Source organism: Tarenaya hassleriana, unplaced genomic scaffold (genome assembly GCF_000463585.1).
Source record: "Tarenaya hassleriana unplaced genomic scaffold, ASM46358v1 Cleome2, whole genome shotgun sequence".
Taxonomy (NCBI): Eukaryota; Viridiplantae; Streptophyta; class Magnoliopsida; order Brassicales; family Cleomaceae; genus Tarenaya; species Tarenaya hassleriana.
Genome location: NW_010965372.1, coordinates 2,617,644 through 2,631,652, shown reverse-complemented (window position 1 = coordinate 2,631,652; position 14,009 = coordinate 2,617,644). Strand labels below are relative to the sequence as shown.

The window sequence follows — 14,009 nt, the reverse complement described above, 5'->3', positions numbered from 1 at the left end:
TCAGGAGGACTTGACCGGCCAAGAAGAACAAGAATGCTCCCACACCATAGCCTGTCGCTTTGTCTGAATCATACACGCAGTAGTTGTACTGTAGTTCTGTGTCTTGCACCACCTTGGCCTGTCGATTTGAGAACATTTTACAACGCCCGGTTATAAACCCGAACACAAGCACAACCGATGAACCCGGATGCGATGCTCCCCGCATAAATTAACTTCAAGACTTCGTTTCTTGACAACATTGTGTATAACTAAGGGCGGTTTTATATTTGATAACTATGGTTTAATACCTAGAGTTCCCTCTATATATAACTAGGTTAACTCAAGGTTAAACCATAGTTGGTTTAGTGAGCAACTCCTTAATACTATCCTTTTACATAGTTTGCCAAGAAATGAAATCTTGAAGCTTATGTGGTGAATTCTATAAAAGGGTCGCATTATATTTTACAATTGTTAGTCCTCTATGTAATTGTATCTATATAAACTAGAGAACTCTACAGGTTAAACAAACCATATATAGGTATAAATTACAACAGGTTTAATATGAATATGTGAGGGGACTGAATCTTGATTTAGGGATTCCCGATCTTCGGAAACGTACCGTGCTTCGTCTCTGTTCAGCGGCGACGGCTAGACCAAACGCGATGACGTGAAACGCAAGAACCAAGGCCGAAACGATCTTGGAAGCCATGGATCCAGAGAGAGGCTTTTCTCCTTTCCTTTCAAGCTCGGCCTCTCTGCAACCTGTGTTTTTTTACAATTGAACAAGAGGTGTTCAGGAAAGTATATATGCAACAACAAGTCAAGGAATCTTGGAATGCAAATAAAACGATGAGTGGAATTTGTGGTTAAGAGATTTGATCGTTTGGCCTAAGATGAAAAGGGACACGTTACCATTTTCTTTGAAACGTGTATTCTACCTGTAAGAGAATCCTCTTTAGCTTTAGCACATAAGGTACTGGCCGATGCTTAGAACAAAAGCTATGAGATATGTTTTCTTCTTGATCAGAATCCTCTTCACAAAAATTCGATGGATTCATCGGAAAATTTACAATTTTATTATATAGTATTATTATTATTACTACTTGTTTAAGCCTATTTCAAGAGAAAAAGTCTCTAAATATATTTCATTTTATAGATTTCTTTAAGTAATATTTATAAATAAGTGTTATCTAGTAGTACTCGGGCGGGTGGCTATAATATCTTTTGTTCCATTGTTTTGGTTTGAATTGTACAAATATTTATTTTCATAAATAAAACTTAATGTAAGAAAAATTTTCTTCGACCCAAACGATAAAATAAAATTGGGGAATCAGATTCCCACTCGATGAGTTGGTGACGTAAATATCTATAACCCACAAAAAAATTAAAAAAGAAATAAAAGTAGAGACGAAGAAATGGTTGCCGTAGGAATGAACGGTCAAGATCAATCTATCAGAACTATATACGACAGATCCTACGCCTGCGGCTTCTATGATCATTTTTTTTCCATTGTGAATATATTATTACATATATTGTGGGGAAACAAGAATAGATTCACATATATATATGTATGTATATATATATATATCATAAGCTATGATCATATCCAACTCCTATAATCTGAAATATTTTTTCACAATAGATAATATATTTCGTTATTTTTTAACAAATGAAAATAACACGTGTTACGATATATTTATCTGGTAACTAATTTTCGATCCACACAAAGTATAAAAAATGAATGAATCGATTTACCAAAACAATATCAGAAATAACATTAATAATATTTTTTTTAAAAAAGAAATAACATTAGTTATTGAAACACGGAGCAAACCAATTCCACATACATCCCCTCCAATGACATATAAACAACACAACAATGTGAGTCTTTTCAACAAATAAAATCAAATACACAATTCTTTTTTTTTTTAAGGAAAATCTTAACCTCTCGTGCAGACAGAACTGAACTCAAACACACAAATCTTTAGTTCACTTCGAAGACACGGACAGATGGTGCCGATGTTTCCGGCAAATCTAACTCCGGCTTTTCCTTCCGAACATCAGAAGTTTCCGGAAGACTTTGGCCGTCGCTTTCGGAGATGTTTCTTCGCTGTTCCATTTCTTGCGTGAATGGTCAGACTGGATCGATTCGCCCGACGGCGGCGTCGAGATGTTGATCTCCGAAACCCTAGGTGACAGGTAGTACTTCTCTTCCATGTTCGTCTCTGAGAATGTCACCGATTTCTTTGGAGATGCCATCTTTGTCGGGAATTTGTTGACTTCTGCAACATCCTCCGATTGATTCTCTCTGGTGATCTGTTTGTCTTCGCAAATGGGCATCGATGTCTTCTCACTTTCATGGGCAACGATCATCTGGGCTTGTGCATGCGGGTTATAATCATCGACTGGTTTCGCATTGGAGTTCATGGGATCTGGAACATGATCATGTGGTCCTGTCTTCTCCCTGGTTTTCTCTGTTGTTGAAGATACGCTATGCAACTCCTTGATGTCTTTGAAATCATCAACAGAAGAAGCAGGAGGTGCCTTACCTTGTTTTGATGGCGAATCCAATGGAAACTTTGCCCCGTAATCTTCTATATTCTCCGTGATCTCGGTACTCGGCTCGCGAGAAAGCCCTGGACTAATGGTTCCTGGTCTGCCTTTCTGACCGGTCTTGTCTGAATTCAACTTCTTGATGTCCTTAGTCTTGGTTGCTGCTGCTGCTATAGGTTTTGAACCTGCACTTGTTCTTCTGATTGGTGGTTTTTGTTGGACTGTCTTCGATTGAGCTGATGGCTCCTTTGGTGGAACGGGCCGAGCAACAGCCAGACGCTCTATTGTGGAGCTTCTCAGTACAGCTCTAGGCTTTGCTTGCGCCGGTTCTGGTCTTGCCTTCTCCTCCTTCGTCGGAGTTTTCTTGGGTGCCAAGGAACTTGGTCCGTTGCCAGAACTTCTCTCGGTTATTCTCTTCTGCCTCTGCTTCAAAAGTTCCTCCATTCTCTTTCTCCTCTCTTCTTCCTGCCAATGGAAGCAAAATGAATTGTGAAGAAACCGTGTAAAAGCACGAAGACAAGCAAGTAGATGAAGTGAATTATATGTATACCCTCTCGGATTTGCTGTTCGGGGCAGCAGCCCGACTTCCCCAAGGAGGCCTCTGGGCTTTAGATGTGGGATTGGATCGATTTGAAGCTCTTGACTTTGCATCCTTGCTTGTTGCCGGTCTCCCTCTTGAGGCCGGGTTCTTCTTGTCTTTAGTACCTTCAGAGGTTTGCTCAGCAGCAGATGCCTTTGTTCCGGCTTCTGCACTGATTTCGCTTGCTAAAATACCGTTCTCATACTCAATTTCAGGGGTCCAAGGTGCTGGCACTGGTTCAGAACCTGGTTCACGTCCAATAACCATGAAAAGGTCATCCGGTTCATGTGTGGCTACGGGTTTGTTATGCGTTGTCTCGGGTGTACGGTTTTCATGTTGAGTAATCCCGACTATTTCCGATACCATGATATCTGTTCTGGACTGAGACTCGGATTGGTTTTCCGCATGAGGTTGTATCATGAATGAATCATCGGTCAGGACATCTTTCCCGCTCTTCATTACATGGAACTGGTCTCCGGAAAATGTCTTGATGAGGGCGGAATCATTCTCCTCCTCGTTTGCTATTGGATCTGATTGGTTATGGAGCAACCAATCTCCTTCTGTTTGAGCTCTGATCATCTTGGATCCACCATTCTGAGACATGTCTGCTCGTGAATAGCTTCCGGAATCACCAGTTCTATGGGAAAACAACATCTCTTCGTCCTCGTTTTCTCTCCTTATCGGGCGGAAATTCTCCTCTGTATCAAAATTCTTGACACGGGTTTGACCGCCATTCTCTGTATCTCCATTAACCACCAGAAAGGAATCATCTGAAGGTGGCTGTCTCTTTCTGACAACCTTGGACTCCATCTCCAATGGAGATGAGAATCGACCTGGTTCTTCCTGGAGAGGTAACGGTTCCAGTCCGAAGTTGTCTGAATCTTTGTCTTTCAAGAGCAGGCTCTGGAAAGCACCCCAGGTATCATCAATCCCTTTGGTTTCTTTTGAACTCACTGCATCATAGGAATCATCGCCTCGATGATGTTCTTCTTCGCTGCTCTCATGGCGTTTCTTCCTTTGACGGCGTGAACTTGATTTATGCCGTCTCTCCAGTGACCCGACAGCTTCCTCCACTTGCTGTTTGATAGAGTCTCCATCGATGAATCCTTCTTCTTCACCGGAATCCTCAGCGGAATCGCTGTCTTTCCCTCCGTTCCTCTTCGAAGTAATGTAGTTTATGTTGCGGATCACCACCTTCTTTGACGATTTCTTCCCATGATTTCCTTCCACCGAATCGCTCGAATCACTCGATTCGGTGGATTCATCATGTTTCGACTTCTTCTTCTTCTTCTTCCTGGAAGATTTCCGGGTTTTATATTCACCCGGCTCCGAGTCTCCCATGTTTACGGGCCATTGCATATACGGAGGCGGTGGCTGCATACCCGGAAACATATATCCATGATAAGGAGGCATGTACTGAGGATTCAGCCATGGCATTGCCATTTGAGCCTTCCCGTCAGCAGGCTGAGACAATGCCGCTGCTCCATCTGCACAATACAGGAATAAGTTTCAGGTGTCGACACTACGAGTAAAAGAGAATATAAAGGGTGTGATCCATCAAGGTACCTTGGCTCGTCTCTAAGCTTCCCTGGCTCGAGCCATCCATTGCGCTTCCTAGCTTCACGGTCTGAGAATTCATCATATCGGTCTCCTCACCGGCAAGTATGATATCGGAGTTCACCATGAATGACGACAGGTCGGGACGGGGCAACGCCTGCATAGCCGCGATCTGATCTACCCATAGTCTATCCTCGTTCTTTCTCTTGCACAAGTCCATGAAATTCAGACATGCTTCCCTGGAAACACAATCCATGAAGGCCGAGGTTTTTTTCTTCTTTGAAATGTTCGATGGAGCTGGGAATGGTTCAGTACCTCAGGCGTGCAGCTCCAAACGCGTCTGAAAATGACAAGAGGTCATCCATGTAGTCGAGTTCAAACCCGACGACAAGAGCTCGGGCGTAAGCCATGGCTTGCTCTTTGCACAGAACCGCCTTTCGATTCTCTAGGACACGTTGAAGACGAACCCTGTTCACCATCATCGTCATCAATGGACTAAATTCATTGTACTTTCAAACCCAGAAGATGTACATTTTACTCACTTGGAGTTCTCTTCCACATCGTCCACTTCATGTTTGCCTTTTGCCTACGCAGAGTCACGGCACATGAGTTCACACTACATGACAATCAATCTACATATATGTACATGCTGAAGGATGTATTACCACAGATAAAGCCGCTGACTTGTGGGAATTCCATGCTGATTCATTTCCTATGTAAACAGATGAGATACAAAAAAGGTTGAAGTTTTTCAGAAACCCTGAAACGTTATCTGTGTAAGATGGGTTGTCGGTTTGAGATGATCATTTTCATAGCAATTGTGGGTCTCTGTCTCCACGAACTTACCTTCAGTGTCTCCGGCAATGGCGGCTCCGTTTGAAAGGATCGAATCCTCGATCTGCTCAATCTCCTTCTCCAGCGTCACAAACCTCTCAAGAACCTCCGGTGTGCTCACGAACCGCACGAATCTGTCACAAAGGTTGAAGCTTTTTGACATTCCGAGAGACAAAAACAGAGGAGAATTTCAAGAAAGACAGCAAGAGTTTGCCTCTGAAGAGTGGCTTTGGTGAACCAAGGAGAGGCAGAGGAGGAGGGCCGGAGAGTAACAGAGTATCCGCCTCTCGAAATCTGATCTCTTGCGCTCTTGAGATGCGACACGAATGGCTGAAACAGGCCCGAAGCGAGTTTCTCGCTCTCACCGCCGGAGAAAATCACCAGATCACATCTTCAGTCAAAGAACAGAACAGAGTTCATGAGAATCTGGAAGGAATGAAAAAAAAAAGGAATGGCGTTGCATGAAAGACAGAGTTCGAGTACCTTGTCCTGGTGGGTGTGAGCTGAAACAGAGCATAGTCGATTCTAGTTCTGGGATCCATCCAGACCCAGCAACAGAAGAGATAAGGATCAGATTTGTCGGACAGAGATAGAAAGATCGGTGGATGTTACAGGCTCGAAGTGGTCAAAGAATGGGGAAATTTCATGGGGATTTGGAGCTATGTCGAAAGATTCCGGTACTGACCAGTCATGCCCATGGAATTTGCAGAGAGCTAGAGAGAGAGAGAGGGAATGTTTGTGACAACTCAGGGGAGGAAGAAGAGAGAGAGAGAGAGAGAGAGAGAGAGAAGAGTTCTGAAGATAGAGAACCCGAAGCACCGCACATGGATGGAAGTTCAGACTCACATGAAGAAGAAGAAGAAGCGGAGAGAGAGAGATTTTTGTGTAGTTTAATAATTAATTAAATAATAATTGAGCACGTGGGTCCGACCGCCATGTACGCCGACACACCCACTTCACCAAGTATATATCTCCTCTATTTCATTAGGTTACTTATATATAACCTGGTAAATAAATTTACATTTTCTTGCGTAATATAAATACTTGTATTTATCGCATGATTATAAATTATAATCAAGTTAATAATAAAAGGGAGGAGAAGGTATGGTGTTTTGTCGGAGGAACGAATCAAAAGCGTTGGTTGAGGTGTCAGTTCTGTTCTGTCAAACCTTGGATACGAAGAGACACAGAGATGAAGATGAAGAAGAGTGTAACACTCACACACTCTCCTTTTTCTTTTTTCTTTTTTCTTTTTTTTCCTTCTCTTTGCTTATTTGCCACTCTCACTCGCTTCCAAGGACAAAATAAATACGTAAATAATTATGTATATATAAAATATATGGAATTTTGTGTGATGTTGACATTTTTTTTATATGTCTATGTGTTATGGGGAAAGAACAATTGTACTGAAACTCACAATTATATGTATATATATAGCAATATCTGTAGTAGTTTTGAATTCTCCCAAATTCGTTTGTTGAAAAAAAAAACGTCATTAAAAAATTGTCAGTGTATGCTTGTAATTCTTTTTATTTTATAATACAACGTAGAAAAAAACTATAGTTTTTATTCATAAATTGTTTTAAAGATTGGTAACACAGAATCGGATTCTCCTAAATTTGTTGATATGATGAATTGCATATGACAATTAACAAAAACCGGATTTCATAATACGGGTAAAAGGTTATAATCATGATAGGTTTGCACCAAATTAAGTAGCTAATTACATCAGATTAAAGATTCCTATTTACATTTTTTTCCCCTTAAAGGAAGCCACGGGATTATAGCCAAAGCTCCTAACCACTTGCAGGTGGAGCCAACTCTCAAGCATAATAGTCTCATGGAAGTTGTGTTGTAATAATTACAAAAAAAAATAATAATTAAAAAAATGTGTAATGATTTAATATTTACTATTATTAATGTGGGTCACGTGGAATGAGCCGTTGTAGCTACTATTTGTCAAATATACTTCTTGTCAAAGGATACGGATGAACCATAACTGTCTTATTAAATTGTTTGATTATATATATATATAAGCTTGAAATACAATATTTAGTAGGAAATGTGAAAATGGTAGCATTGATGGATGATGATGATCTTATCAGTAGTTGGGTCCATGAGCCTCTCTTAATAAAAATTTTCAATTTGATGTTAAATTTCCTCTCTGATGTGAAGTTGCAACAAACCTCCAATGTATATCCATTTATAACCTCCCTAAATGATACAATTAATAATCATTATTTAGTTGAAATCCAATTTTATCTTAACGTCAAACTCAAAAGGTAAAAAATTATGAACCCTGGTATATATATGACTATAAATCGTATGATACACGTGGGTTTACATACTATTATTACATATGTTTGGATTTTTTTAATCAAAATCACAAAATAAACATCTCTCAATAATTTGTTTTACAAAGACAAGCTAATCCAAAAACATAAAAAAAAATGATAAAATAACCTATTGCAAAGGTTCCTTTGCACTTTCTATATAGGTATCTAGCATTTGAAATATTAATTCGAAGAAGCCTAAAAAAAATATATTATAAAGAAAAAACATCTTATGCGATGCATGCATGCCCAAAGATCTTTTAGGAATCATAGTTTTATTTTTCAATATTATTTTCTTGTTACATACACTTCTTCACCCATAGAATACACAACCGGTCCATCTTGGTTTGGTTGCCCATTTATCTTATTATCCACATTATAATGCTATATGTGTGGATCGGGTTTAAGTTTGTAGGAAATTACTCATCCAAAGGTTTGATTTCAAAAGAAATTGTTGACACATCGAAGAAGAAAGGGACCAATGGCGGCGGTGAAGAAGTTGGGAAGAAAATCAAAGGGCGAGAGAGATGGGCCAAAATGGATGAATATGATGAATGGGTTTTGAGCCCAAGAAGAAAATAATTTATTTTTAGGATGAGACGAAACTAGCTGGAATTAGGTGCAAAATTAAGGAATTCGTAGATAATAAATTGTACTGCGGATGACAAATTAAGGAATTCACAATCTCTCGATCATATGTTTGTTGGGGTATTTTGTCGGTTGACAACGACAAAATTTCGATAATTCGAACGATTTCATATAAATACCTACAATAAAAATTATTATCAAGTCCTTGAAACACAATTTTATTAAATTTAAATTCGATTTTCGTGTCATTTCTAAAGTTTAAAGGTTATTGGAATATGGTAAATTCAAATGATACAACGAACGTATATTTGAAATAAACTTTTTCGAATAACAAACGAATTTAGAGAGATATAAATAAAGATATGAATAATGTACTTTCTATAGCGTAAAATGAACGAAGCTGATAATTCTCCGTGTATTTATTTTAATCTCGGACGTGTGTTATTCAAATATTGTATTGAATATTTTTCGCTACGTATGTAAAAAATTTAGGGGTTTGAAAGAGAAATTAGAATTCACCATAAAAATAGATTTTTTTTTTACTTGGGAGATATAATTTAGGGTTTTTGTATGTGGTAGGAGAAAATTTGTTAAACCGGTTTAAAAAACATGACGTGGACAAAAAAAAAATTCATTTGATTGATGTAGACAACTAAAAAAAATTGTTGATGTAACAATGATATCAGATATATCAACGATTGGAAAATTAGATAATCATGTGACATCTATTTTGTTGGAAAATTAGATCAATTTGGTCAACGATTTTATTTGGAAAAGATGTTAAGATTAAGTGTTTTTATAGAAAAATGTTAAGATTAAATGTATTAATTCAAAAGTTTACAGGTTCAGACCTTTTTGCGGAACATTTTAGCAAATATTTAAAAAAACAAATCTCATATTCCCTATTTTTGTTAATGTTCTCAATTGCTATATAGATTTTTAATTTGAACAAAACTTACACATAATTCAAAATATTTCAAAATCTAAAGCCAAATCTCAAAATTGTTGCAATATCCTATATAATCACAAACACAAATAATTTAAATCATTAAAAATCGCTAAGTCACTGAAACTCCTAAATCAAAATCTTTAAACCCAATGCAAATTGAAATTTCGAAATCATATGGTTATATGGAAAATTACAACATATTTTGTGATTTAGTATGAGATTTTGGAAAATATTGAATTCTTTTATAAGTTTTTATCAAATTAAAAATTGATATATGAATCGGGAGAATTAACAAAAAATTATAGAGAATAGGGGATTTTCTCTATTCTTTTTTTTGAAAATTTTAGATTCAAAAGATATGAAAGAGGACATACATTATATACATAACTTATCTCTTCTTTCATACATCATTTAAAAATATATATATGTTTCAATATCTCAATTTTTTATCACTAAAAAATTGAATTAAATTTATGGATATATAACATAGTGGAAGTAGTAAGCATCTTATATATCTTCAATTCCATTTAGATATAGTTTTTTTATAATTTATTACATGTTATATTTTGATGTGGTTTCTGTTTTTGTAATTATATAACAAGTAATATTATTATGTACGCTATTCCCAAATTTAAGGTGTGTGTGAAAATATATATAGAGAGAAAAGTTTGCATATCAAGGTGGAAAAAAAATGAACTTCTGAATCAGGAGAGAAACCTTAAATTTGTGTGTATGTATCTAATTTCAGCCGTTTTAGTATTTTTACCGTGGCTACTAAATGCAATATTAATCGTAATATATATATATATATATAATTATATATATAGAATTTCAAAATTTTAAGAAGGAATTGCATATCTTATTTATCAAATTCCACAATATATAGATGTTAACATCATCCCATGTATGATCATTCCCTAGATCGTATGTTTTGATAATATTGCAATAAAATCATTTACCAGAAAAAAAAATATTGCAATAAAATCTAATATATTCTTTTTTTTTCTTTTTTTAATGTAATATTCTTTATTTTCTTGCATCCCTCCTGTACATATAACTATATACAGAGAGATTCAATGCATTTACGTGTCGGGACTTCCGGCCACCTGAGCTCTTCCAAATCTCTCTAATATCTCCAATGCATGAATCCTAAACTCAACAAAACCCACCATTATTTAAAAAAAAAAAAGGTTGCATTGAGTTTTTCCTCCGAGTTCCAAACGGAAATCCAATTCCTACATTTAAAATCTTTAATTTTCTGGTGAAATTCATCTGTATTTAAGAGCTTTTAGGACCAGAAAGTGCCGATTTCGTCAGTTATAAACACTTGTAATACAAGATTATATTTTTTTAATTAATTATACCTAATAATATACGTACCTATATAGCGTTACGAATATCATAATCCCTGTATTGATATATATAATGGAGAAGGAGATGATGGATGTCGAAGCTCAGATCCGGAAGACGAATGATGGGACCGATTCCGTTTCGATTTTCAAAAATTATAATCTTCCGGTCACTTTGAAGGTATGTTTCTACGTAACACACACACACACATATATATGTATGTGTATGTTTAGATGTATATAGAAACTGCTGTGTTTTTGTTACAGTTAACGTCATATGTTCATGTATTTTATTTATAGATTCTGTTTTCTCGTACGTACACGAGCTTCTGATCTGTTTGCCGCTCTTGTTTGTCTCCATGAGCCAGTTTGACAACGTTGTATACACGACCAAACAGAAGCAGACAAGCGGTTGGTGCAATTTCAAAGCCAAAACACAAGAAGACAAAACCATATTATTGAAGGGGTTAACCGGCATTGTTAAACCGGGCGAGATGCTGGCAATGCTCGGCCCATCCGGCAGTGGCAAAACCACTTTACTCACCGCTCTTGGAGGCCGTCTCGGTGTCGGAGAGCTTACCGGAGAGATTTCTTACAACGACATGCCATTCTCGAAAGTGGTAAAGCGGAACACAGGTTTTGTCACTCAAGATGATGTTCTTTACCCTCACTTGACGGTGACAGAAACGTTAGTTTTCACTGCACTTCTCAGGCTACCTAATTCTATGACAAGACAGGAGAAGATCAAACAAGCTGAGGCGGTCATGACTCAGCTCGGCCTCACCAGGTGTAAGAACAGTATCATTGGAGGGCAGTTCATGAGGGGTGTTTCGGGTGGTGAGAGGAAGAGGGATAGTATTGGGCAGGAGATTTTGATAAACCCTAGTTTGCTTTTCCTTGACGAGCCGACATCTGGGCTCGATTCAACTACGGCTCAGAGAATCGTTTCGGTGCTGTGGGAGTTGACTAAGGGAGGGAGAACAGTCGTGATGTATACATCAGCCTTCGAGTAGATTGTTCTATATGTTTGATAAGCTTTTGCTTCTGTCTGAAGGCAATCCTTTGTACTATATGGGCTTGGGTCTAGCGTCATGGAGTACTTTGCAAGCGTTGGATATTCCCCATCCATGGCCATGAATCCTTCTGACTTTCTCCTGGGTATCGCAAATGGTACGCACTTGTCATTGATCGAGGTTTATTAAGATGACTTTTAATATGGCTAATTAAATCTTTTTGTTACCCGCAAATGGATTGATGTAGGCATGGCATCTGACGAGTCCAAGAGCCAAGAAAACATTAAAGCGGCTTTGCTTACTGCCTACAAGATGAATCTCGCGGACAGTTTGCACAGTGAGATCCAAGAAAACTGTAATTATAGCTTCCAGTCTTCGGAAGATCTTGAAGGGAATAAGAACTTTGTGGAATGGCCGACGACATGGTGGCAGCAGTTTGCTGTTCTGTTGAAGCGAGGTCTCAAAGAGAGGCGGCATGAATCTTTCTCCGGTCTCAAGGTTGGTCAGATCCTCGTCGTAGCTTTGCTTTCTGGTCTCCTCTGGTGGAAATCCGACATCTCTCACTTGCAAGATCAGGCAAACTCTCCTCTTCTCTCTCCAACACAGTTCTTATCTCAGAGCTTCATGTCCTAACCAAGATTTTGTAGTTCTGTCCTCGTGTTTAATTGTTTCAACAGATGGGGATCTTGTTCTTCTACGCCAGCTTCTGGGGATTCCTCCCTCTCTTCCAAGCAATCTTCACATTCCCTCAAGAAAGAAGAATGTTCGAGAAAGAACGTTCCTCGGGAATGTACAGGCTCTCCTCTTACTTCATGTCAAGAGTCGTAGCAGATCTTCCCATGGAGCTTGTCCTCCCCGCCGTTTTCGTCATCATAACGTATTGGATGGCCGGTCTAAACCATAACCCCGCCGTATTCTTCATCACTCTCCTCGGCACACTCTTCAACGTCCTAGTGTCCGGTGGCCTAGGCCTAGCCATTGGTGCATTGATCATGGACCTGAAATCGGCTACAACACTTGCATCGGTCATAACGCTCATGTTCTTGCTGACAGGCGGGTTCTACGTTCAGCATGTTCCACCTTTCATATCGTGGGTCAGGTACATTTCGATCACTACATACGCGTATAAGCTACTGGTAGTGGCACAGTACAAGGCCGACGAGACGTATTCATGCGGAGAAGGTGGCAGATCTGTGTGTTATGTCGGAGATTTTGCGGCTATAAAGAACATAGGGCTTGATGGCGAATCAACGTCTGCACTGGCTTTGTTTGCCATGCTTGTCGGTTACAGGCTTGTCGCTTATGTTGCCTTGACGAGGGTTGGAAAGGTCAAGCAACGATGATTTTTTTTTTTTTGGCAAAATAATTCGAGACCTCGAATCCGATGAATGTTCCAGGCTCGCGAATCCTTTTATAGGATCAAATGCCATTAATGAAAGTTATACGTTTGGATAATGACTACTTTAGACGTCTGAAGTTCAATTCAATGGATCATGGGCTTCCGAGAAACGTTTGGTAATGTTTTGCATGTAATATTTGATATTTTGGGTTCCCTCTCGAACATTGTTAATGAACTGGTCGGTCCATTGATGGAGTCGAAATCTTAAATAATTATGTGTGTAACTGTGGGACATGTTCTCTGTATTTAACAGTTCGAATCCAATATCATGTTTGCTCACTAATTGGTCTCGTGACCCAAACCCTAAATACTTACCGATCTTAACACGCAATAGAACTGTGTATATATTAGCAAGGAAAGGCATCTAGAAATATGTACAAATCGGATTCTATACATCCATTACTACACGGAAACGTTATATATATATATATTAACATATATTATACTTTTAGTCATTATCAATTTTGATTAGAAAATCTAGTGTTTTCTCAAAGGGTAATTAAAACACATAAAAATTTATAAATTTGGAAAATGGTGAAAAACTAATTGTTAACATTTTTCACTTGATAAATTTATTACTAAACTTACAAAATATGTCATTATAATTCTTAGATTTATAAAACGAATCATTGTACATTGTACGTAACATACGGAAGAAATAAAGTATTATCTCACAATTTAATGTCGTTTAATTACATGTATTATCACATTTAATGAGAATATTTTATAATTAGATTCGGTTAACGTATATATATATTAATAAATTAAAATATCTCTTTTATTAGATTATCCAGATTTAAAGATATGGTGTTGTGTTGCTGTTAGCCTGTTATTAAATGGAAAAAACAGTAAAAAGAGACCCCCCCCCCCCCCCG

General features: G+C 37.9%; 2 protein-coding genes and 1 pseudogene across 2 annotated transcripts in view; 1 reads left to right on the top strand and 2 right to left on the bottom strand.

Annotated features, from left to right (window-relative positions):
- The window catches only part of LOC104811856, a 1,611-nt gene extending 847 nt beyond the window's left edge, over window positions 1-764 (bottom strand). The window contains exons 1-2 of the mRNA XM_010538705.2: window positions 599-764; window positions 1-118 (exon numbers count right to left, since the gene is read on the bottom strand). Coding sequence (XP_010537007.1) covers window positions 1-118; window positions 599-688 — 208 coding nt within the window. The 5' untranslated portion in view covers window positions 689-764. The remainder of the gene's footprint in view (window positions 119-598) is intronic.
- Window positions 765-1,792: 1,028 nt separating this feature from the next.
- On the bottom strand, window positions 1,793-6,515 carry LOC104811855. Its single transcript, XM_010538703.2, has 9 exons — window positions 5,987-6,515; window positions 5,718-5,894; window positions 5,516-5,637; window positions 5,335-5,381; window positions 5,212-5,255; window positions 4,985-5,137; window positions 4,679-4,908; window positions 3,083-4,599; window positions 1,793-2,997 (listed from the first exon to the last, which is right to left on the bottom strand). Exons 1-9 carry the CDS (start codon window positions 6,043-6,045, stop codon window positions 2,014-2,016), a joined length of 3,333 nt encoding a protein of 1,110 aa, XP_010537005.1. The 5' UTR covers window positions 6,046-6,515; the 3' UTR covers window positions 1,793-2,013.
- Window positions 6,516-10,798: 4,283 nt separating this feature from the next.
- LOC104811854 lies at window positions 10,799-13,138 on the top strand (annotated as a pseudogene).
- The last annotated feature ends 871 nt before the right edge of the window (window positions 13,139-14,009 follow it).